A 19364-nucleotide genomic window follows, 5' to 3' on the forward strand; every position below is an offset into this window, starting at 1 on the left:
GCCGGCTCTCCTCAGGCGGTTTCCTTTACACTGAGAACCAGATGCAAGGGCTGATGGGAATTTCAGGTCTGTGGTCTAATGTGAGGGACCCTGGCGCAGTGGTTAATAGCTCGGCTGCTAACCAAAAGGTCAGCAGTTGTAATACACCAGCTGCTCCTTAGAAACCCAAGGGGGAGTTCTGCTCTGTCCTATAGGGTCACTATGAGTCGGAATCAACTCGAGGACAATGTTTTTTTTTTTTTTTTTTTATTATAATGTGAAAGGTGTCCTAGTGGCACAGTGGTTAAGCTCTCTGCTGCTAACTGGAAGACTGGCAGTTCAAACCCATTCAGTGGCTTGGCTCTGTAGGAGAAAGACCTGGTGATCTGCTTCCACAAAGATCACAGCCTAGAAAACCCTTGGGGCAGTTCTACTGTGTCACGTGGGGTCCTGCGAATCGAAAATTGACTTGAGAGCACCCAGCAACAACAATATACTGTGAAGTCTGGTCCTAAGGATTGTATTTATTATATTTTGTTCTCTGGATTCAGCTTCTCTGAACCTAGCGTGGGACTAGCCTTGTGTCTCCTTTAGTTTTGTTTGGTCTCCGGTGGTTTTGCTCACTGAGAGTTGGCCACAACAGTGTTTATGGATCTGCTGGCGGAGGCTTTTCAAAGCCGCTCGGAAGCTTCGCGATGTAGCATCTCAGCCCGGCTGACCTGCTGTTGACCACGCTGTGAATCCCGGTGTCTCAGCAGATTAGAACCAGGAAAGGCCTGTCACAGGACGAGGGGGCAGATCCAGGGGGATGGGACAGCTGGCCAGGCTCACAGCTAATAAGCAGCAGACCCAGAATGTGGGTCCACAGCTCTGGATTCTTTTCTTCTGTGTGAAGATCAGTGCATTCAACCGTGAAATTAGTATGGGGTTTTCTGGCTTGTGTTGTTCGGAAGGATGGTACTAGCCCTGGAGCTTGTTGGGGCCAACCTTCCCTCTGCCTAGTGTTGCCTTTAAGGGTGACAAAAAGGAAAACCCCAAAGTTTCTTCATGATATCCAAAAAGAAACCCCAAACCCACTGTCGTCAATTCTGACTCAAAGCAACCCTATAGGACACAGTAGAACTGCCCCATAGTGTTTCCAAGGAGCAGTAGGTGAATTTGAACTGCTGACCTTTGGGTTAGCAGCACAGCACCACCAGGGCTCCTCTCCATAATCAAAAAAAGAAAAAGAAAAAAAACCCAAACCTGTTGTCATTGAGTCAATTCTGACTTATAGTGACCCGACAGGACAGAGTAGAACTAACTGCCCTACAGGGTTTCCAAAGAGCGACTGGTGGATTTGAACTGCCTACCTTTTGGTAAAAATCCATGAGCTCTTATCTGTGAATGTATCTGAGCTACCACCACAAGGGGAGGCATTTTGGAAGTTTGCTACCATTGTGTAAGGTGTGGGTGTGGGTGGTTTGGGGTAATGTATAGGTAGGCAGAGATTAGAGTCAGGTTTTTCAAACACCGGAACCAGCTCCTGGTTTGCTTTCACTTCTTGCTGGAACACCCTCAGCCCTCACAAATGAAGGCCAGTACGACTAGTGGTACTAGACCCAAAGCCCAGGAGGAACCTGTGGTGCAGATGTGCCCCCTGCAGTGGTAACACAGCCCGCTGGGACAGGAACCACGCTTGCCCAACTCCACAGGGTCCCCAGGCACCCCGGAGTGACTGCGTCCCGACCTGAGAGCCAGGACTGAGAAGGCTGGCCTTACCTTGAGTACCACCAGGCTTCACAACCATGGTCAACATTAGAGGCAGTAACAAGGAGGCTCCACAGAGGGCACCCTGAGATGGGATTTTAACTAAAGGACAAGTAAAGAAAATGTGCAATCTCAAGCAAATCAATAGTGTAATGTTTATAGCCTTATTAATTACAAGTATGTAATTCCTGAGTGGTGCACATGGTTAACATATTTAGTTGCTAACCAAAAGGTTGGGGGTTTGAGTCCACCCAGATGTGTCTTGGAAGAAAGGCCTGGTGATTTGCTTCTGAAAAGTCAGCCATGGAAAAGCTTATGGAGCTTAATTCTACTCTGACATACATGGGGTCACCATGAGTCAGAGTTGAGTCGACAGCAACTGGTATGTAGTAAAACACTTTACATAGCCCCGCACAAGGCTGTAAAAAAAATTAGAGCCATCATGTTTTGAGGTTAAGATATTACTTTTTTTAAGAGAGTAATCCTTCTCACATAAAGATGGACAAGGAGGAGAGCTTCAGATGTGGGACGTGGTGTGGGTAGACCTTTCAGGGTGTGGCCCTCCCCAACATTCCTACCGCTCATCTCATTTGGGGTTCCCATTTGGGAAGGAGTAGGTCCCAGAAGCCCTGGTGGCGCAGTGGTTAAGTGCTGCGACTGCTAACCCAGAGGTAGGCAGTTCAGTCCCCCAGGTGCTCCTTGGAAATTCTCTGGGTCAGTTTTCCTCTGCCTTTTCGGGTGGAAATTCTCTGGGGCAGTCTTCCTCTGCCTTTTCGGGTTGCTGTGAGTCGGAGTCGACTCAGTGGCAATGGGCTTGGTTTTTGGGTTTAGTTTCCAAGAAGGACTAACAGTATTACTAAAGCTGTGGGAGGTAAAAATTCATTCTAATGCGGACTAAAACCTGAAGTAACAGGTTCTATTTAAGGAAGACATGGAGTTTAGAGAAACGTCCCAGTGGTTAGGGTTTTAGTTACCAAGGCAAAGGGTGAGGGCTTAATATCACACGTAAGTTTGAAAAACTTATGTAGGCAGAATTATTAGGACAGTCAAGTAACTCCGGGGTAAATAAACAGAATAATGGTTCGGATAAGAAAATCAAGAAGCTAAAAGCCATTTCAATTGTACGCCAACTGTTTAAGCTTTACTTGAAATTAGTGTGAAAGCTATTTGACAATATATGAGCACAAATTCCAAAAAAAATAAAGCATACATAAATGTTCTGAGCAATGCAAAAACTTCCATCTCTCTACTGAATACACAAACAGCACTTGTTTAAATGCAACATCCATTTTATACCGACATCCGCGGTCATTTTTAATCAAAGGCTGCACAAATATTTCAAGGCGATTGGCTTCAACAGTTTAAATTGAACCGAGAATTTTCATGTGAAACGGAAAAGCCTAGAAACTGACAGCCACAGCGCGTGTGATGGCTCCTAGTAGACTTAATTTTGTTAAAAAAAAAAGAAAAATCTGGATCTTTGCTAAGGTTCAGACCTGAACTGGAGAAATGAGGTAATCTTACTTTTCCACTGTAGGATCCTGTACCGTGATCTCAAACCTGGGTCGTCCATAGAGCGGTAGAACAGGAAAGAGACTCACAATAATGGCCTCCACCTGTCACTGGATGGATGGACAAGGTGCAGCCGGAGAGGGGCAACTTGTGGGAGGTCACGCCATGGACCCAAGGCCTCCAGCTTAGAAGCGCTCCTCAATGACTGAGCGGGGGCTTGCTGTGTGGAGCAGAACCTCTCGCGCATGTCGCTGGGTCCAGTTTTCTGAAGTTCCATGACGAGGTCCTTGGTCACAGCAGCTCGAGATACTTGCCTTATCGGTACCTCACCAAGAGAACCAAAATATACCACTGAGTCCAAGGAGCAACCTATTGACCCCCGTACGCCTGGGGTATGCACGCAGCGCCGCTGGGTAATGAATGGGCTGCTTCATGGTGACGTAGCTGACGCTATGGGATGGTGGGTGACTGGCGTGTGATGTGTACCCTGTCCTCCTTTGTCACATGAGGGAGGTCTGAACTTTGCCTTCAGTAGAGGCTCATTCAAACCGTGGGTCCTGCATACTCACGGCCCCACCTCCAGGGAACCAGCGGTCTGCCTGGTTGTCATGTCTCCAAGCTGCAAAGGCACCATTTCTTGTTCCGATTCAAGTTAGGGAACATCTGCTTCTATACCTTCGGGTGAAGACCTACCTCCATTCCACTGAATCCCCACAAAGTTGTACAGTGACCAGTAGAAGCGCTTTTACCTGGTCTACCCCCATCTCCCTGCTTCTTTAATCTTCTTAAGAAACCACTTCTATTTCGGGCGAGAGACGGTTCCTAGTTCTTGTGCGCTTTTGTTTAAATATGTCTATCGTAGAAGCTGATGTTAAGTCTTGTTGGTAAAGGGCACTTGGAGTTACAAGACCTAACTTAAAAAGGGCTATCATAGGAAAAACTGAATGTGTGTGTAGCTGACAGCTCTCTGTAAAAATGCATATATATCTTAGCAGTCTTTAGAGACCCTGGTTGACTGCAAATGAAGCCGAGGGGAAAATTACCAATAAGGTAAATAGTTTTGAAGGTTTTGAAGGCTATCATTCTCCTAGAACCACTTGGGCTTGGTAACTTGTATTTTTTAATGATTTGGGAGGCTCACCTTTGGTGCTGTGCTTAAAACCTGTTGCCATCAAGTTGATTCCGACTCATGGTGACCCTGTAGGACAGAGTAGAACTGCTCCATAGGGTTTCCAAGGCTGTAATCTCTATGGAAGCAGACTGCCACATTCTTCTCCTGAGGAGTGGCTGGTGGGTTCAAACTATGGACCTTTTTCTGTTAGCAGCTGAGCGATTAACCACCACGCCTGCGGGGCTCCGTGCTTGGGGAGCTGTTAGGGCTAATAGCTCTAACCTCCTCTCTTACAGAAGAGAATGAAGTCTACCCTAAAACAAGGTCTCACCATCTTCCCTTCACTAATGTTCCATTTTGCGATCAGACAGGAAGCCACATAACTTCTTAGACCTTTTCTGACTTGTGAGTGGGAGTTAGGATTGTTTTGATAACATAATAACATCTATCTCATTCTGACCCTTTGCGTGGTCATTTTTGGACAGCTAGCCTTTAAAAAGGCAGGCAATTGGGCCCTTAAAGTTTTCTTGACATCCTGTTTTACCTGCGGTTGGATCAGCTGACGGGTCACGTGATGTTTTGCTGCTTCGAAGGACCGAAATAGAGATTCAAAAGAACCACATGGAGGAGTATGGTGAATGTTTACCAAACACACTGCTCAAAAACCTGCTTCCTCGTGGTTCACGTGCTTTTTACACAAGAATAGTGTGAGGGCCGTGGGTGAGAGTGGCTGTCTGCGGAATGCAGCAGGAGCAATGGTGTTAGGAAGTGGCTAACATGTGCACAGAGCCTTCGTCATGTCCTGCACCGCAATGTTGGTTAAAAAAAAAAAAAAAGGATCAGGACATAAAAGACCCTTCCTTGCTATGTGGCCTGGTTTGGTTGATGAGGTTGAGAGATCTGCCTGCCAGCTAAGGAAGAGACCAGAAACCACGGCTAATGGGTACAGACCAGCACATGCTGTCCTGGGCATTGGCCTGCTGGGAAACTTAGTGAAGTAGAAAAACTTTTAAATACAAGAACGTATTTCTCAAGGTGGTATAACTACAACATACAAATACTTCCTGTTTTGCAACACATTTTCACTCTCTCCCTCCCACTTGGGTGTGAAGTAGGGGAGAGAAGTCCAGCCAGAGCGCTATGGAGTCTTCTAGAAACCAAGGCTACGGAAAAAGTTATTCTTCCTCTCCCTGCAGCAGGAAAGACCACAAAAGGGGAAACAGTTTTGAGGGTAGGAAGCCCTTTACTTTTCTCACTTCTTGCTCTAGAGAGACATTAAGTAACTTCTCTGATACTTGGGAAATGTTAACTATTATTCTAGGACGCCCTGGGTGGTGCAGTTGATTAAGCCCTCAACTACTAACTGAAAGGCTTGCGGTTCGAACGCACCTACAAGTGCCGTGGAAGACAGGCCTGGGGTGATCTGCTTCCGAAAGGCCACAGCCTTGAGAACCCTATGGAGCACAGTTCTACTCTGCATACATGGTGTCATCATGAACCAGAACCGACTCAATGGCAACAGGTTTATTGGTTGATGATTATCTAACTAAAAGAGATCTGGAAAAGGCTGGTGGGGGGGGGGTGTGGGGGGAAAGACCGCTGAGCTCCCAGCAACTGGAAGTGGGGGATCTCATCGGGCCTCTGCTCCTCCAAGGTCATCGTGAGGACTTGGGGGGCTGGGTATAAAGTAGCTCTCACCGCAGTCACAAAGCTTTACTGTGCCCCATTCTGACATATCCTAAGCCACCAACATCAAGAGCTTCGGTTTCTGAGGGTATCGGCCAGCCAGGGACATTTACAAAGAGAAACCAACTTGCTAATGCTAAAAAAAGAAAACAAGGAGAAGAGTAACTTTGGCACAAGACAAGTCCGACACAAGCAGTGTGGGGGCGTGGCTGGTTTTTGCCCAGCAATGCAAACAACTGGTGTCCCATACCCACAGCAGAAAATCCACAGATGGGTGAGGGTTCCTGCCCACACGCAAAGGACACCGCACGCCCTGGGACGCGCGGCTGCAGGTCCAGCCTGATGGTGAACTTCTGGGCAGCCTCATCTGGTTCTTGTTGGTCAGTCCTCGGGGGTCTCACTGATTCAGCCCAGTGCCACTGAGACCCCTCTAGGCAGGGGCAGAACAAATGGCAACTGGACATTTAGAATTGACCTACCACATGCCCTTCTGAACACCAAAAGACCCTGTGAGAGGAGAGCTCTGACATGGCTGCACTGAGGACTCCCGCACTCCAGGAGGCGACGTTCCAGCTGCCCAACCTCGTTTCTCAGCACTGTGCTGAAAGGGCCTTTCTGCCCTTGCGCTTTTCAGTTCCATTTGTCTACAGTCACTCCACACGGAGAGCATCTCTTCAGGGTCCTGAGCGTGAGCACCTCACAGGCAGCATACCCTTCCGGATACATCTATAGCCAAACGACTTGCAATGAAAAATAAACGTGCTGGGGATATTATTTGGTCAGCTGAGTCAAAGGATGGTCCCTAACTACTCTACAAGGGGGAGGAGCTGCATCCCCATCCTTGGTGAGACCCACTTTCCTGCCTTCCTGGATGAGGGCATTCTGGCTGCAACAGGTGCAGAAGGGGATGCCAGCTTTAGAATTTAAGGTGTCGGCTAGCTCGTGGTTTCAGCAGCCCCAGCGCAGGAAATGCGTGATCGTGTGCTTCCGGGGGCAAGGTTCATTGATACGAGTCCTGTAAAATCAGCTCTGCAGTCACGCCGGGTCTGGTGCTGTCCCCTGAGCCCGCAGAAACCCCAGCAGCACACAACGGCCACAGTTACAGGTTCTGGTTGCAGGATGAAGAGTCTCCAGTAGATCTCTCCTCAGTTTCGGGGGAAAGTTTTCAATTTGCTCTTTAAGAGCCCACCCCATAAGCATGAAATAGTCACACATGTTAGAAAATACTGCTGTTTAATTTTCTACTCGTGGACTTTTAAAAAGTCAATACAGTTAGATGCTTTTTCCCCCCAATTCCACCCCAAACTTTGCACTCATATATCTTGAGGAAAACTGTGAGCAGCGACTCACAGGGACATGAACCGAGGCAGTCACACCCACGAGTCACTGGGTACCCAGAGGCACGATGCAACCCTGTGGTATCCACAGTCGACTTTATGGCCTTACATTTTTTGTCTGCGAGGAATAATACGGTTACACAGCACTGAAAACAGGGAACACGAAATGCTTGACTTTTTTTTTTCTTCTTGCCCTTCCAGCTTACATTTCCATTTCCACAATCTTCGACACCAGCCAACTAATTTATACCCCCAAAAGCAAACCAAACCAGTTGCTGTCGAGTTAATTCCGAATCACGGTGACACCCCAGTTACCCATAATGAGAAATAGCTCTCTTGTAATTTCCTTCTACATTTACGCACAAATGACAGGCTTTGTGGAATGGTTGCAAATCAGGTACAGTGTTCATTGATACAAACACGTTTCAACCACAGGCGGGCTGAGTATGCACACAGGCAACCGCCGTATTGTATTTGAGACATTTTATTGAAAATGTGAAAATAGGAAACGTATTATAGCCTAAAATAAATTACATAACATATACAGTATATATTTATATCTTTAAAATATTTTTTTTTCGTTTAGGTTCTTTCAGTCTAGGAATTTCAACTAAATCAAGAATTTCGTGAACAGTGTCCATAATTTTGAAAGAAAAAAACCCGCTTTCCAAAACTTAGAAAAATATACTGCACTAAATGGGTTTCCGATGCTTCACTTTCAGGGAAGATCACATAGTGACTTTGATACCGCTTATAAAATGTCTTCCTTTATTGTGTGGCATGAGAGGGAGGTACCGTGGCATATGGGCCGATGGTCTGTCTGCAGAGTTAGGACTAGGAACGGCAGAGCCAGGGGATACATCTACTTCCAAAGTTACAACGCGGCGGCCCGGCATTAGAATGCTAGATTATGACTTAAAGCTTCAGTTCACTTTAAACTAAAATGTCAAGTTAGAATGCTCCGCTTAACTTGCGCTGGCGCCATCTTCAGGGGAGGTGAGTGAAAAGCCAGCCTTCGGGGAAAGGCACGCCAAAGGAGGCTACCGCCTGGAGACACAGTGAGTGACAACTTTCAAAGGTTAGCTTATGTATATACATGGTGTGGGGGGAGGGAAATGGGAACTGACAGCTCACCTGAAATCTAGGAAAACGCAAAATGAAATGCTGTTGTTGAATTGTCAGCCGGATACTCCCCTGACGTCTCAGGCCTTCCTACGTGAGGCTGTCTCTGTGCGTCGGTGCATGCTCACAACGCCCCTTCTTGGTGGGCAGGCTCCTGGCTGCAGCCTGAAGCTCGGCCCTCATGTTTGTGCAGTGGAGTTTATAGCTCTGTGGCTGAACGGGTGTAGAAGAGGCTGTTGGGTCCCATCTGTCTGTACAGCCATGTCGTCGTCGTCGGTTGCTGTCAAGTCGATTCATGGCAACCCCGTGTGTGCAGAGTAGAACTGCTCCATAGGGGTTTCAACGCTGTGAACTTTGGGAAGCAGATTGCCAGGCCTTTCTTCCAGAACACCTCTGGGTGGGTTTGAACCGCCAACCTTTTGGTTACTAGTCCAGCACTTAACCACTTGCGCCACCCAGGGACAGCCATATTACTGCCAAGCAAACTGAAGACAGCTGGGTTTCAGCCTGTTGATTTTTAAGAAAAAGGAGAAAGAACGGAGTCTGTGGCCTGCTGGGCAGCGGTGGCCCACAAGGAGGTGGCACAGCCCCAGTCCTTTGGTTACGTGTGCAGATTGTCCAATGGAGGAGGAGGAGGAGGCAGCTCCTATTGTGAGGCGGCCGTGTCTTCTGGGTTTTCATGAAGCAGGTGAATGAATTCAATCGTTTTGTTGGTCTGTTTTTACAAAGCAACAGCAGAGACCTTCCTCTAGGCCCCACATCTGCGTAAGCATACCCAGTATGCTAGAGAATTTACAGGAAACCTTTAATCAAGGCCTCTTTCATTTCCAAAAAAAAAAAAAAAGGAAAGGAAAAGAACGAAACAATGGGAGAAGAAACGGTGCTGAAGTCTGAAGTGTTGTCCCTGCTGTCCCTGAAGTGAACGGCGACATCCGTGGCCTTACTGATTCTCTTCCCGCATCTCCACAATGTCCGTCACCTCCTCGGCCGGGGGCATGTCTGTCATGGCGGAGTCTTCCCCCTCGGTGGCAGACTCGTTCTCCTTCTTTTTCTAGACCAAAGAAAATCCGTCACTAGGGGGCTGTGGACAGGGACACAGCACAGCAGGACCAAGGGCCGGGGGAGGTCGCCTGAGTCTTGGGGCCCCTTGCTGCAGATTTGGGGTGCCCTCATCCAGCCACCAAGTCCTGGCTGCATGTCAGACCAGTCTGCCGCCTGCCTGCACTGTGCCGGGTGCTCTGGGGGACACAGTCCACCCACCCTCCACTGTGCCCTCGGGAGCCCACCATCACCTGGCTGAGAACCTGGCTCTGCGGAGGACTTCGGCCTGCGGCCCCTTCCGCCAGTGCTGGGCTCTCCTCCCCCCCCACTCCTCATGGCCACCACCGGCAGATTTCTCCCTCCTCTTCCCTAAGACCCTGGTTTCACAATGCTCTCCCTGCTCTGTCACTGTCGCCTCGGGGGCCGCTCCGGGCTGGCCATCCTTGTCTCCAGCCCTCCTCCTCGGTGGGTGGTCTCGTGGCCCTGTGCCCCTACTCTCGGGAACGGCTTCGCCACACCTTGCCCTCACCTGTTTCCGATAGACGTAGCAGGCGGCTATGGCGACCATGGTGGATTCGCCGACGAACCCCGCGAGGAGAGAGCCCACGCCCAGAGTGGCTCCGTGGACCCTGGGGACGACAAGGCGAGTGCGATTGGTCTGTTACAGCCACGTCGCAGCTCAACTGAGTCAGCACCCGAACCCAACCGACAGCTCAGACTCTACGTGGACAACGGGGAGGGACGAGACCCAGGGTCTCACTCTTCTGGCTGGGTGGGGGTTGCACCTAGCAGCCCCCCGTGTCCCCTGTGATGCAGGAACCCTAAACTCACAGCCTAGCGGTCCCCCTCTCATGGGGAGCTCTGGTGGGTCCCCCTTCTCCAGATCTCAGCCCCACCCTGCACTCTTCTCGTCAGCCTCCAGCCCACCGCCCGACATGCAGATTTTGGGCTCGTCAGCCCCCCGCAATCCTGTGAGCCAGCAGAGGCCTCCAGCCTGTTGTCTGACCCATGGACTGGGCCCTGCCAGCCCCCACAACTGCCTGGGCCATTTCCTTGAAGTCAGTCTCTCTGTATTTATGTGTACACACAGGGCTCACTGGTTTTGCGCCACTAGGGAACACACACTAAGCCCCTCTCTGCTCTCCCACCCCCACGGGGGTGGCTGACCAGGGGGAATTCCATGTGTTCTGGAGACTGGCCACTGCCCCCTCCTCCAGAGGCCTGGGGGCTCCCCAAGGGCAGGGCTGCAGCCTCCCTCCTTGTGCCTTGTCTCCAGTGTGTTCCGCGGAGCCCAGAACGGTGCCTGGCTCACAGCTGTTGGGTATGCGCCTGGCCCCGGAAGCACCTGGTGCCTGGCAGACAGGCGGGACATCGACTCTGCATTTCCAATTCTAGAAACACTTGGCGGTTTCACCCGAAATGCAGTTTACCCCGGACAGGGTCCCTCAGGCACAGGACCAACCCCCACCCGACGACGTACCCCAGGTACGGCAGCACCACGAGGCTGGTGATGAGGACAATGATGCGCAGCACGGAACTGGGGGCCAGGACGAAGGTCTTCTTTAACGTCATCAGCCACCCGGTCAGATGGGCCCTCACGGTGACTGCGGGGAAGAGCAGAGGCCTGTCGGCAACACCGCCCCCTGCCGGCAACGCCGCCCTCTGCGGGCAACACCGCCCCTGCCGGCAACACGGCACTCTTTTGGCAACACTGCCCCCTGTCAGCAACACCTCTCCTGCCGGGAACACCACCCCTGCCGGCGACACTGCCCTCTTTTGGTACCACCACCCCCTGCCGGCAACGCCGCCCCCTGTTGGCAACGGCTCCTCACGGCCAGCTTAATGGGACCTGAGACCAGGCTCCCGGCCCCAGTCTGAAGCTGGCTTCCGAGCTTAATAATTTTTTTGGTGGGGGGGAGGACACTGGGCAACTAACTTCTGAATAAGTAATAATTACATGCTCTTGGTATAGAATTCAAAAGGTGCAAAAGTAGAAGACCTTTTTACTATATTCCCTTTTGCACCTTTTAAATTCTATATACAGAGGCAACCATTGTTCTGTTTCATGAGTTACTTCCAGAAATGGAATATAGATACACAAGTGTTTAGTACATACATATTATATACAGATACACATATATTACACCTTTGTTATACAAATGGCAGCGTACTTATCAACCATTCTGCGTGCTGCCTTTCTCATTTAGTAGAGAACTACCTCATTTTTGTAGCAGCTCTATACCCATTTGGCAATCTTCCAACTAGCTTATGTTGTGGCTATCAGCATTTCCCTTTCCGGCCATGTGCTGTCCAGCCTCAGCTCTGCCCCCGGATTCTTCTCCCTCAGCAGTCCTCTTTCCGTGAGCATCTCCACGTTTTAGTGGTAAGCTCACTCTACTTATGGTGTACAGTTATATGAATTTTAGTATACGCATTGCTTTGCAAAACCACCACCACAGTCAGGATACAGAAGTTCCCTTGCCCCAACAGGGTCCTCAAAAAACTCCTTGGGATGTCCCCTTGGATCTACATTCTTTTGACTGTGTTTGCAGCCTCTGTACTTTAAAAGACAGATTATTCCTGTTTGAGTCATTTCTTGTGCTTTCAACCTACTTTGTGCATCTTTCTGATCCTTTGTGAAATTTTCCATTTTTGCTTGTGATATGATTGCACATGTTTCCAAAGAAGGAAGATCTAATCAGGCATGAGGGTAAACAGGAATTTCTCTTTCATTCCTTTTTCCTTTACCTGGGACTGGGAAGAAGGAGAAGATCCTCAAGGGAACAACGCAGAGTTCCGCGAAGGCAAAGTCCACGCCGATGATGTCTATCAAGATTTTCTCAGAAACGTTGGGGGTCCAAAACATCACAAAACAAAGCTGGGGTGGGGGGAGGGGGAGAAAGATATTGAATAAGGCTGTAAGGCAAGGGTATAAAGGAGTGAGATGGGACTCTGGTGTTACATGAACCCCAAGGAGTTCTGAAAGATGGCGCCCAGTCTGGAGGCTGCACACTAGTCCCAGGCTGCCCCCTGCCTGCCACCCTCGCCTGCCGACAGAGGCCCCAGTACAGGTGCATTTGCCACATCTTCCCCGAAGGGACCCCACAGTGGGGCAGATGTGGTACATCCAATGGTAGGTGGGTATCTCAATGGGGAGCTGGACCAAGGGGGAGGCCAGGGTGTTCTCAGGAAAAGGTTGACTAGGGTGTGAAAAAGCTCAGTCAGTTCAGGGTGGCTGTGTTTGTTAACATAACCTTTACAGATTTGATAAAATAATTAAAAGTGACCTAGAAGCATTTGGATATATGTATAACCACAATGAATAAGCACATACAATGAAAAAGAAAATACAGTATTTAGATTAATTACAGATTTGTAAACTTTTCCGTAGTCCCTAAGTGGTGCCAATGGTTAATGCGCTTGGCAGATAACCGAAAGGTTGGAGGTTCAAGTTCACCCAAAGGCACCTCAGAAGAAAGGCCTGGTGATCTACTTCCAGAAAACCAGCCACTGAAAACCCTATGGAGCACAGTTCTACTCTGACACACACGGGATTGCCGCAAGTTGGAGTCCACTTGACGACAACTGGTCACCTGGTTTAAACTTTTCAAACTAAACTAGTTAAGAGAATAAGAGAAGAGATAACAGCAACATAATTGCTGGGAAACTTGGGAAGGCAGATGGGCAAATGAGAACTGATTTAAGAGACTCCAGAAAATGGAATCCTAAACCGACAGGAGAGAGTCAGTAGTGATCATCCCCCTGGTCTGTCCACAGATCAGGAACCGTGGTGCAGGCCCTTCTGGAAGCGAGGGTGAAGGTGGGGCCAAAGCCAGGGTGACTGAACTTCTCTTTGTTAGAGCCATCCACTTGGGGTATTTCTGTTATAGCAGCACTGCATGACTAAGACACATGTGAAGTACATGAGAATAGGTTTAAAAAAAAATAAAGGACCAGTCTAGGAGGTCCAGCATTCAAATAACTAGAGTCTCAGGGACAACAGCGAAACTCTCAGAGCTGAAAGATACAAGCATTAAGACTGAAGGGGCCCCTCACTGGAGGTAGCACAGTGGATGGAAGGAGACCCACCAGGCACATCACTGAACACAACTGGGGACAGAGAGAAGATCTTAAGAGCAGCCAGCTTCAAAAGTCTTAAACAGCATTAAACAGTAGAAGACATGGTGCGATAGCTTCTGAGGGAAAATGATTTTGATCCTAGGACTTTAAACCAAGCAATCAATCAATCAACTGTGAGTTTAGCAGAGAGAGACTGTCAGATATTCAAGGGCTCAAAAACTTGACCTCCGACACACACTTTTTCAAGAAGCTATTGGGGTGTGCTCTGCCAAAACAAAGGAGCCATAAAGGAAGAAAGAGAAAAACACAGGATCCAGAAAACGTCAGAAAAAGACAAGGGGAATCCCTGGGATGGCAGTTAGGGTGAGCCCAGCATGGCGGTGACAGGCCCCCTGCCAGCCTACAGCACTGGGGCAGGTCTAAGGCTCTGAGAGACTATTTTTCGAGAAGATGAAACAACAGAATACCCAATGTGTATGAACACACGAAAGGGGATTAAGACAATTCCGAAATTCAGGAAAAACTAATTTTTTTGTTTGTTTGTTTAAGGAAAGGGAATCAGGGCTCAGCTGTCAGAGTTAACCAGAGTCACGGTCCATCAAAAGAGCTGAAAGGGGTACCTCTAGGAGTAGGGAGGGAAGAGGGTAGCCCGGGAGAACAGTTATTTTTGGTAACAATCCTTACAGAACTGACCTTTTAAACTATGTGTGTGTGTGTAACTGGCTAAAAACAAAACAAACAAACAGAAAACCCTGAATTAAAAAGTATAAAGCTAGAACTTTGGAGAATAATGCTAAAAACATGCCAGTGTCATCAAATGTTTCTCCCCCTTGCTTAAGATGCAAGTAATTTTTTAAAATCCAAGTGAATGTGTTACAAAATGAATTTTAGTCATGCAAAAACAGAACACTGAAATTTCAGAATACAACACCCTCTAGGCTTTGAGTAATTTGAAAGTTTTGTGGAATAAGGCTGGTCCTATTTACTATCATGTTGAAATATTTTAAAAATACCTTAGGGAATCTATTATAAATATGCTTCACTTTATAAATGCAATAGAGCTTTTTTTTTTTTTTTCTATTATGTATTTTTCAATACTGGGAAGTACATCCCACTGGTTTTCAAAAATGACAAATGTACTTTCATTTAACTCTATTGCTTGATGCCAGGACTCACATCCTGTCTTTGACATGAAGGGAAACATACTTCCTTAGATCTAGCAACTCAGAGCTCAGGGACTTTATTATCCTTGGGCAAGTGGCCCTGCCATCTTTCCTACTGCGAAGCGGCCAGCCTGTAACAGGGAGACATCACTCATGCCTACAGGCCAGGAATGACAGCCATCTCATATACAACTTCAAAAGAACACCACGCACGGCATCAGGACACTTCCCTGTCTATACCCCCTCCCAAAAAGTTGACGGATAATCTCTCCTTCCAGCCTTGCTTTACATCAGGCCCTAAACAAATAACTCTGTGAGCAAGGATTGGCACAAAGCTGGCTCCTGGAGGCGGAGGTTAAGTGTATCTCCACTGTCCAAATTCTCCATCGCCTCCGACACCAGCCGCTCCCTTCTCTAGTTCTCTGCTGAGTTGGGTAATTCGCTGCCACATCACACAGATCTCACAGGCTACAATTATGGCTACATGGTTTATTATGGTAAAGGATACAACTCAGAAGTAACAGGATAGGATACAGTGCAGGACTAACACAAGAGCAACATGAAGAGGTACTCAGGCAAGGTTTGGAAAGGGCCCCAAAGTGGAGGGCAGGTCCATTCCCCAGGAAGCTCTCCTTCCTTCTAGGATTCTTTCCCTCGGGAAGCTTCACTGAGCCTTAGTGTTTCAGGGTTTATCGGCCTGTCCACACACTCATTATTGGTTACCAGGTGGGCTCACAGACCAGCTCCTAATACAACAGGAGCATTAACAAACACACGTCCTCAGGCGTGGGCAGTGTAGCCCACCACTCTAAGACTTACTGCACAGAGGCCAGGGACAAAGATCAAACTGCCTGAGGTAAAGTAACTCTTAACCCCACAGCCCCCAGGTATTTTCCATAGCAGTGAAGTGATAAGGAATTTGAGATAAGTGAGCAATGCCCCCACGTCTGGACAGGATCTGGACCTTCAGACCTGCTTCCCCAGTGGTTAGATTGAGGGACACTGAGATTATGTCCTGGTAAAAACAAACTTCCAGGAGACTCATTAACGTGCTTTCTTTATTTTGCACACAGTGACTTTCTGAATGTGAGATAATGCCTCAAATGAATGCTGCAATATCTCGGATTTGCAAAATCATTATAAAGTGGCCTTTAAATTACACCACCATCACCCGTCTGTCAGCTTGTACTGTGGTGGCTTGCGTGCTGCAGTGATGCCGGAAGTCATTCCAGTGGTATTTTACAGACCAGCAGGGTCACTCATGGTGGGCAGGTTTCAGCAAAGCTTCCAGACTAAGACAAACAAGGAACAAAGCTCTGCCAATCTACTTCCAAAAATTAGCCAATAAAAACCCTGTGGATCACAGAATATTGTCTGAGACTTCAACTTGCTTACTCTGAACGTGTCATTAGCAGAGATCAGTCGCTAGAGAAAGGACATCATGTTTGGTAAAGTGGAGGCTGGCCAAGGTGAGACAGACCAATGAGACAGACTGACACAGTGGCCTCAACAACAGACTCAAATATACCAACGATTGTGAAAACAGCACAGAACCAGGCCACATTTCCTTCTGTTATATAAGGGGTCATCATGAGTCAGAACTGACTGGACAACAACTAACACAAGTTACAAGAAACCAAGAAAAAAGAAGGTATAACTGCAGGTTAGAGAGAAGGATGGCACAAGCAAGCACCTGAGGCAAACAAGTTGGGTAGTTCTTTCCTCTGGCCTATCTGCATGGATACTGTTTACCTGGGAGCTCTTCTGCCTCTTAGGAGATGACCATTTAGCCTTTGGAGAAGGGATACAATGATCACGAGCCTGTCCAGACCACTTGAAACATGTACATCACAAATACCAAAGCTTAGCCTGGGTTGGAGCCCTGGTGGTGCAGTGGTTAAGAGCTTGGCTGCTAGTCAAAAAAGCGTCAGCAGTTCAATTCCACCAGCCGCTCCTTGGAAACCCTACTGGGCAGTTCTACTCTGTCCTATAGGGTTGCAGTGAGTTACAATCAACTTGATGGCAATGGGTTTAGTTTTGGTTCTCATACTGGATCAAAGGCACCATAGCCTGAGTCAGCTCTGACTAGAACCTCAGAAAGGGGCATCTTTCCCAAGACCTGCTTCCTCACCCACTTGGGTGGGCGCTGGGGCCTTGTTCATGTGTCATGATCCCAGCCCAAAGCCAGAGTTGGGTCAGGGAGAGTCCCTGACCTTCACTGGGACAATCCTAGTCTCTTTCCAAGAATCTGGGATTGGAAGAAGCCAGCTGTCTCTGCCTGCACTTGAACTCAGGGAATCCAGCTCCAAGGGGATGACCATTTCTGCATATCCTAAGGGTTTCTTGCTACAAGGGCTCTAGTTTTGAGTTAACTTCTATAAGCTGTTGACTACCCTTTTTAGGAACTCACAAAGCTTTCCCAGTAGCCTGACTAATCAGGATTAGCAGTAAATGAGAGATCCTTAACCCCCATGCAGCCAGGAAAAGTAAAATACATGAAGCTGTTTTGAATCAAAATAGTCAGCTGTGGGCATCATCCTACTTTGGAACTTTTCCTTTGAAAGTATATATTTAGGTTTAAGTCCCCACTGGGTAAACCCATAGCTAACCCTCAACAATACTGAGTACAAAAAGGTGGTTACGAGCTTGGCTCTGAAGCCAGGCTGCCTGGTTGGAATTCTTTTTGGCTGTCTCCTTGTTATCTGACTCGAGTTTTTTAAGCATCTCAAACCTCAGCTTCCTCAGCTTCGAAACGGAGCTGTACCTACCTCATGCACTGCCCAGAGTCGCTACCTGCCAACTGTTTGGACGGTCGGTGCTGAGATGAGAAGCTGGCTCCATAATGTAATCAACACCCTGCTTCCTTCATTGAGAAAGTCTTGCTTTGGACATAATACCAGCTGGGCCAAACACTGTAGGCTTGGGGAATAAGCTGATTTACCTTCTGAGGCCAGCCCCTCATCTCATCTCGGGCTGGCCGGACCACCAGTGCCGACCTGGGGACCCCACTCAGAGGAGCAGTGTGATGTGCCAAAATGCTCAGAACTGCTGGCATACAGTCTGTGACCCATCTTCGTTAGGTATTATTATTGTGGTGGGGTCCTCTGTAGGTGGAGTGATGAGGTTTGACTCTATTTTCCTCTTTGTACTTTTCCATATTTTCTACAAACATGTACTCTTTTTAAAATCAGGAAACCATTTTTTAAATAAAAAGGTCCCTGGATATATCTTCATAGATAAAGTCAACCTTAGCATGTGCTGATGACGGCATGTGACGAGTCTTGCTTCTGAGGTAGGGGCAGCTTTTGGAAGATGACTTACAGCTGGGTGTTAACCGCCACCATCTTGGTAAACTGTGTCCTGCATCACTCCATGTGGGAGGCACACTGATTTGGTTTCCTTGCAGGTGGCTGGGCCGAAACAAGGCAGGACACGATCAGGTAACACGCACCTGCCTCTCCTGCTTAGGTTTTCAGAGAGAGCTGATGTGGACTGAGGAACACGAGTTGGCCATTTAGTTCTTGGGATCAAACGGGATTGGCTGTGCATGTGTGTGGGGCAGCTCAGAAGCTGTGCAGGTCACGGCCAATCATACGGCGGGGTATGTAAGGTGAGGCTAGCAGGCATCTTAGTAGGCTGAAATAGATGCTGTAAGCTACATCTGTTACTGAGAGAGGGCAGTGGTGGATCAGTGGAGAAGTCTCACCTTCCAAGACGGAGGCTCGGGTTTGATTCCTGGCCAGCATACTTCATGTGCAGCCACCGCTTGTCTATCAGTGGGGGCTTGCTTGTTGTTATGATGCTAAACAGGTTTTGGTGGAGCTTCCACACTAAGATGGACTAGGAAGAAAGGCTTGGTGATCTACTTCTGAAAACCAGCCAATGAAAATCTTACGGCGCACAATGGTTCAATCCACAACTGACCGTGGGATGGCGCAGGACTGGGCAGCCCTCTCGTCCATTGTGTGTGGGGTTGCCGTGAGTTGGGGGCTAACTCAACGGCCAACAACAACATTACTGAGAGAAACAAAGCTTGGTTTTCTGTGGAGCTTAGAGAGCTTGGGAAAGCAGATCACAAAGTCTCTATGCAGAGCTTAACATTATCCACGTGGCCTGTAGGTAATCAGCTCTGGTCACACGTCTATCTTCGATACTTCCGTAAAGGAGATGACAAACCTAGCAACTGTTACAGCACATTCATGGTAAAAAATTAACACTTCTAGATGTAGCTTTTTAATCAGTTACTTTTTTCTTAGAATATGAAAACTAACTCATCCCTGCTATCATTCAGATTAAATGAAAATGCCAAATACACACACTCAGTGAATGCAACAAGTGTGTCTTTCAGATTAAGGACGCTACATTCTGAGTAAGGTACAAACTGTCTGCTGAAAAAAAAAGAAATCCACTTCCAACAGCAGGTGGCGCCCTGCACCCGGCCGGCAGAGGGCCCTCTGGCTGCCCCCTCCATCCGGCAGCAGAAAGGTCAGTTCATTCCTCTTTGTGGTAAGCTCATCCTTCCAAGGGGATACTTCCTTGGCCTGAAGAATTGTTTAGAAAGTCCCACACTCCAGCTTCTCTGTA

At 48.2% G+C, this 19364-nt stretch overlaps 1 protein-coding gene across 4 annotated transcripts in view; it reads right to left on the bottom strand.

Moving 5' to 3' along the window:
* Positions 1 to 19364, bottom strand: part of ANKH (ANKH inorganic pyrophosphate transport regulator) — a 186255-nt gene that overhangs the window by 12728 nt on the left and 154163 nt on the right. For 2 of the 4 annotated variants that reach the window (XM_003408139.4, XM_023545392.2), the window contains exons 9-12: positions 12286 to 12415; positions 11018 to 11141; positions 10067 to 10166; positions 3185 to 9547 (exon numbers count right to left, since the gene is read on the bottom strand). The exons of 1 other annotated variant lie outside the window; for it this stretch is intronic. In XM_003408139.4, the coding sequence (XP_003408187.1) occupies positions 9437 to 9547; positions 10067 to 10166; positions 11018 to 11141; positions 12286 to 12415 (465 nt within the window). In that variant the 3' untranslated portion in view covers positions 3185 to 9436. Of the gene's footprint in view, positions 1 to 3184; positions 9548 to 10066; positions 10167 to 11017; positions 11142 to 12285; positions 12416 to 19364 lie in introns of those variants that run through there. One more of the 4 variants, XM_064270711.1, reaches the window with a different exon arrangement.

This window comes from Loxodonta africana, chromosome 2 (genome assembly GCF_030014295.1).
Source record: "Loxodonta africana isolate mLoxAfr1 chromosome 2, mLoxAfr1.hap2, whole genome shotgun sequence".
Lineage (NCBI taxonomy): Eukaryota > Metazoa > Chordata > Mammalia > Proboscidea > Elephantidae > Loxodonta > Loxodonta africana.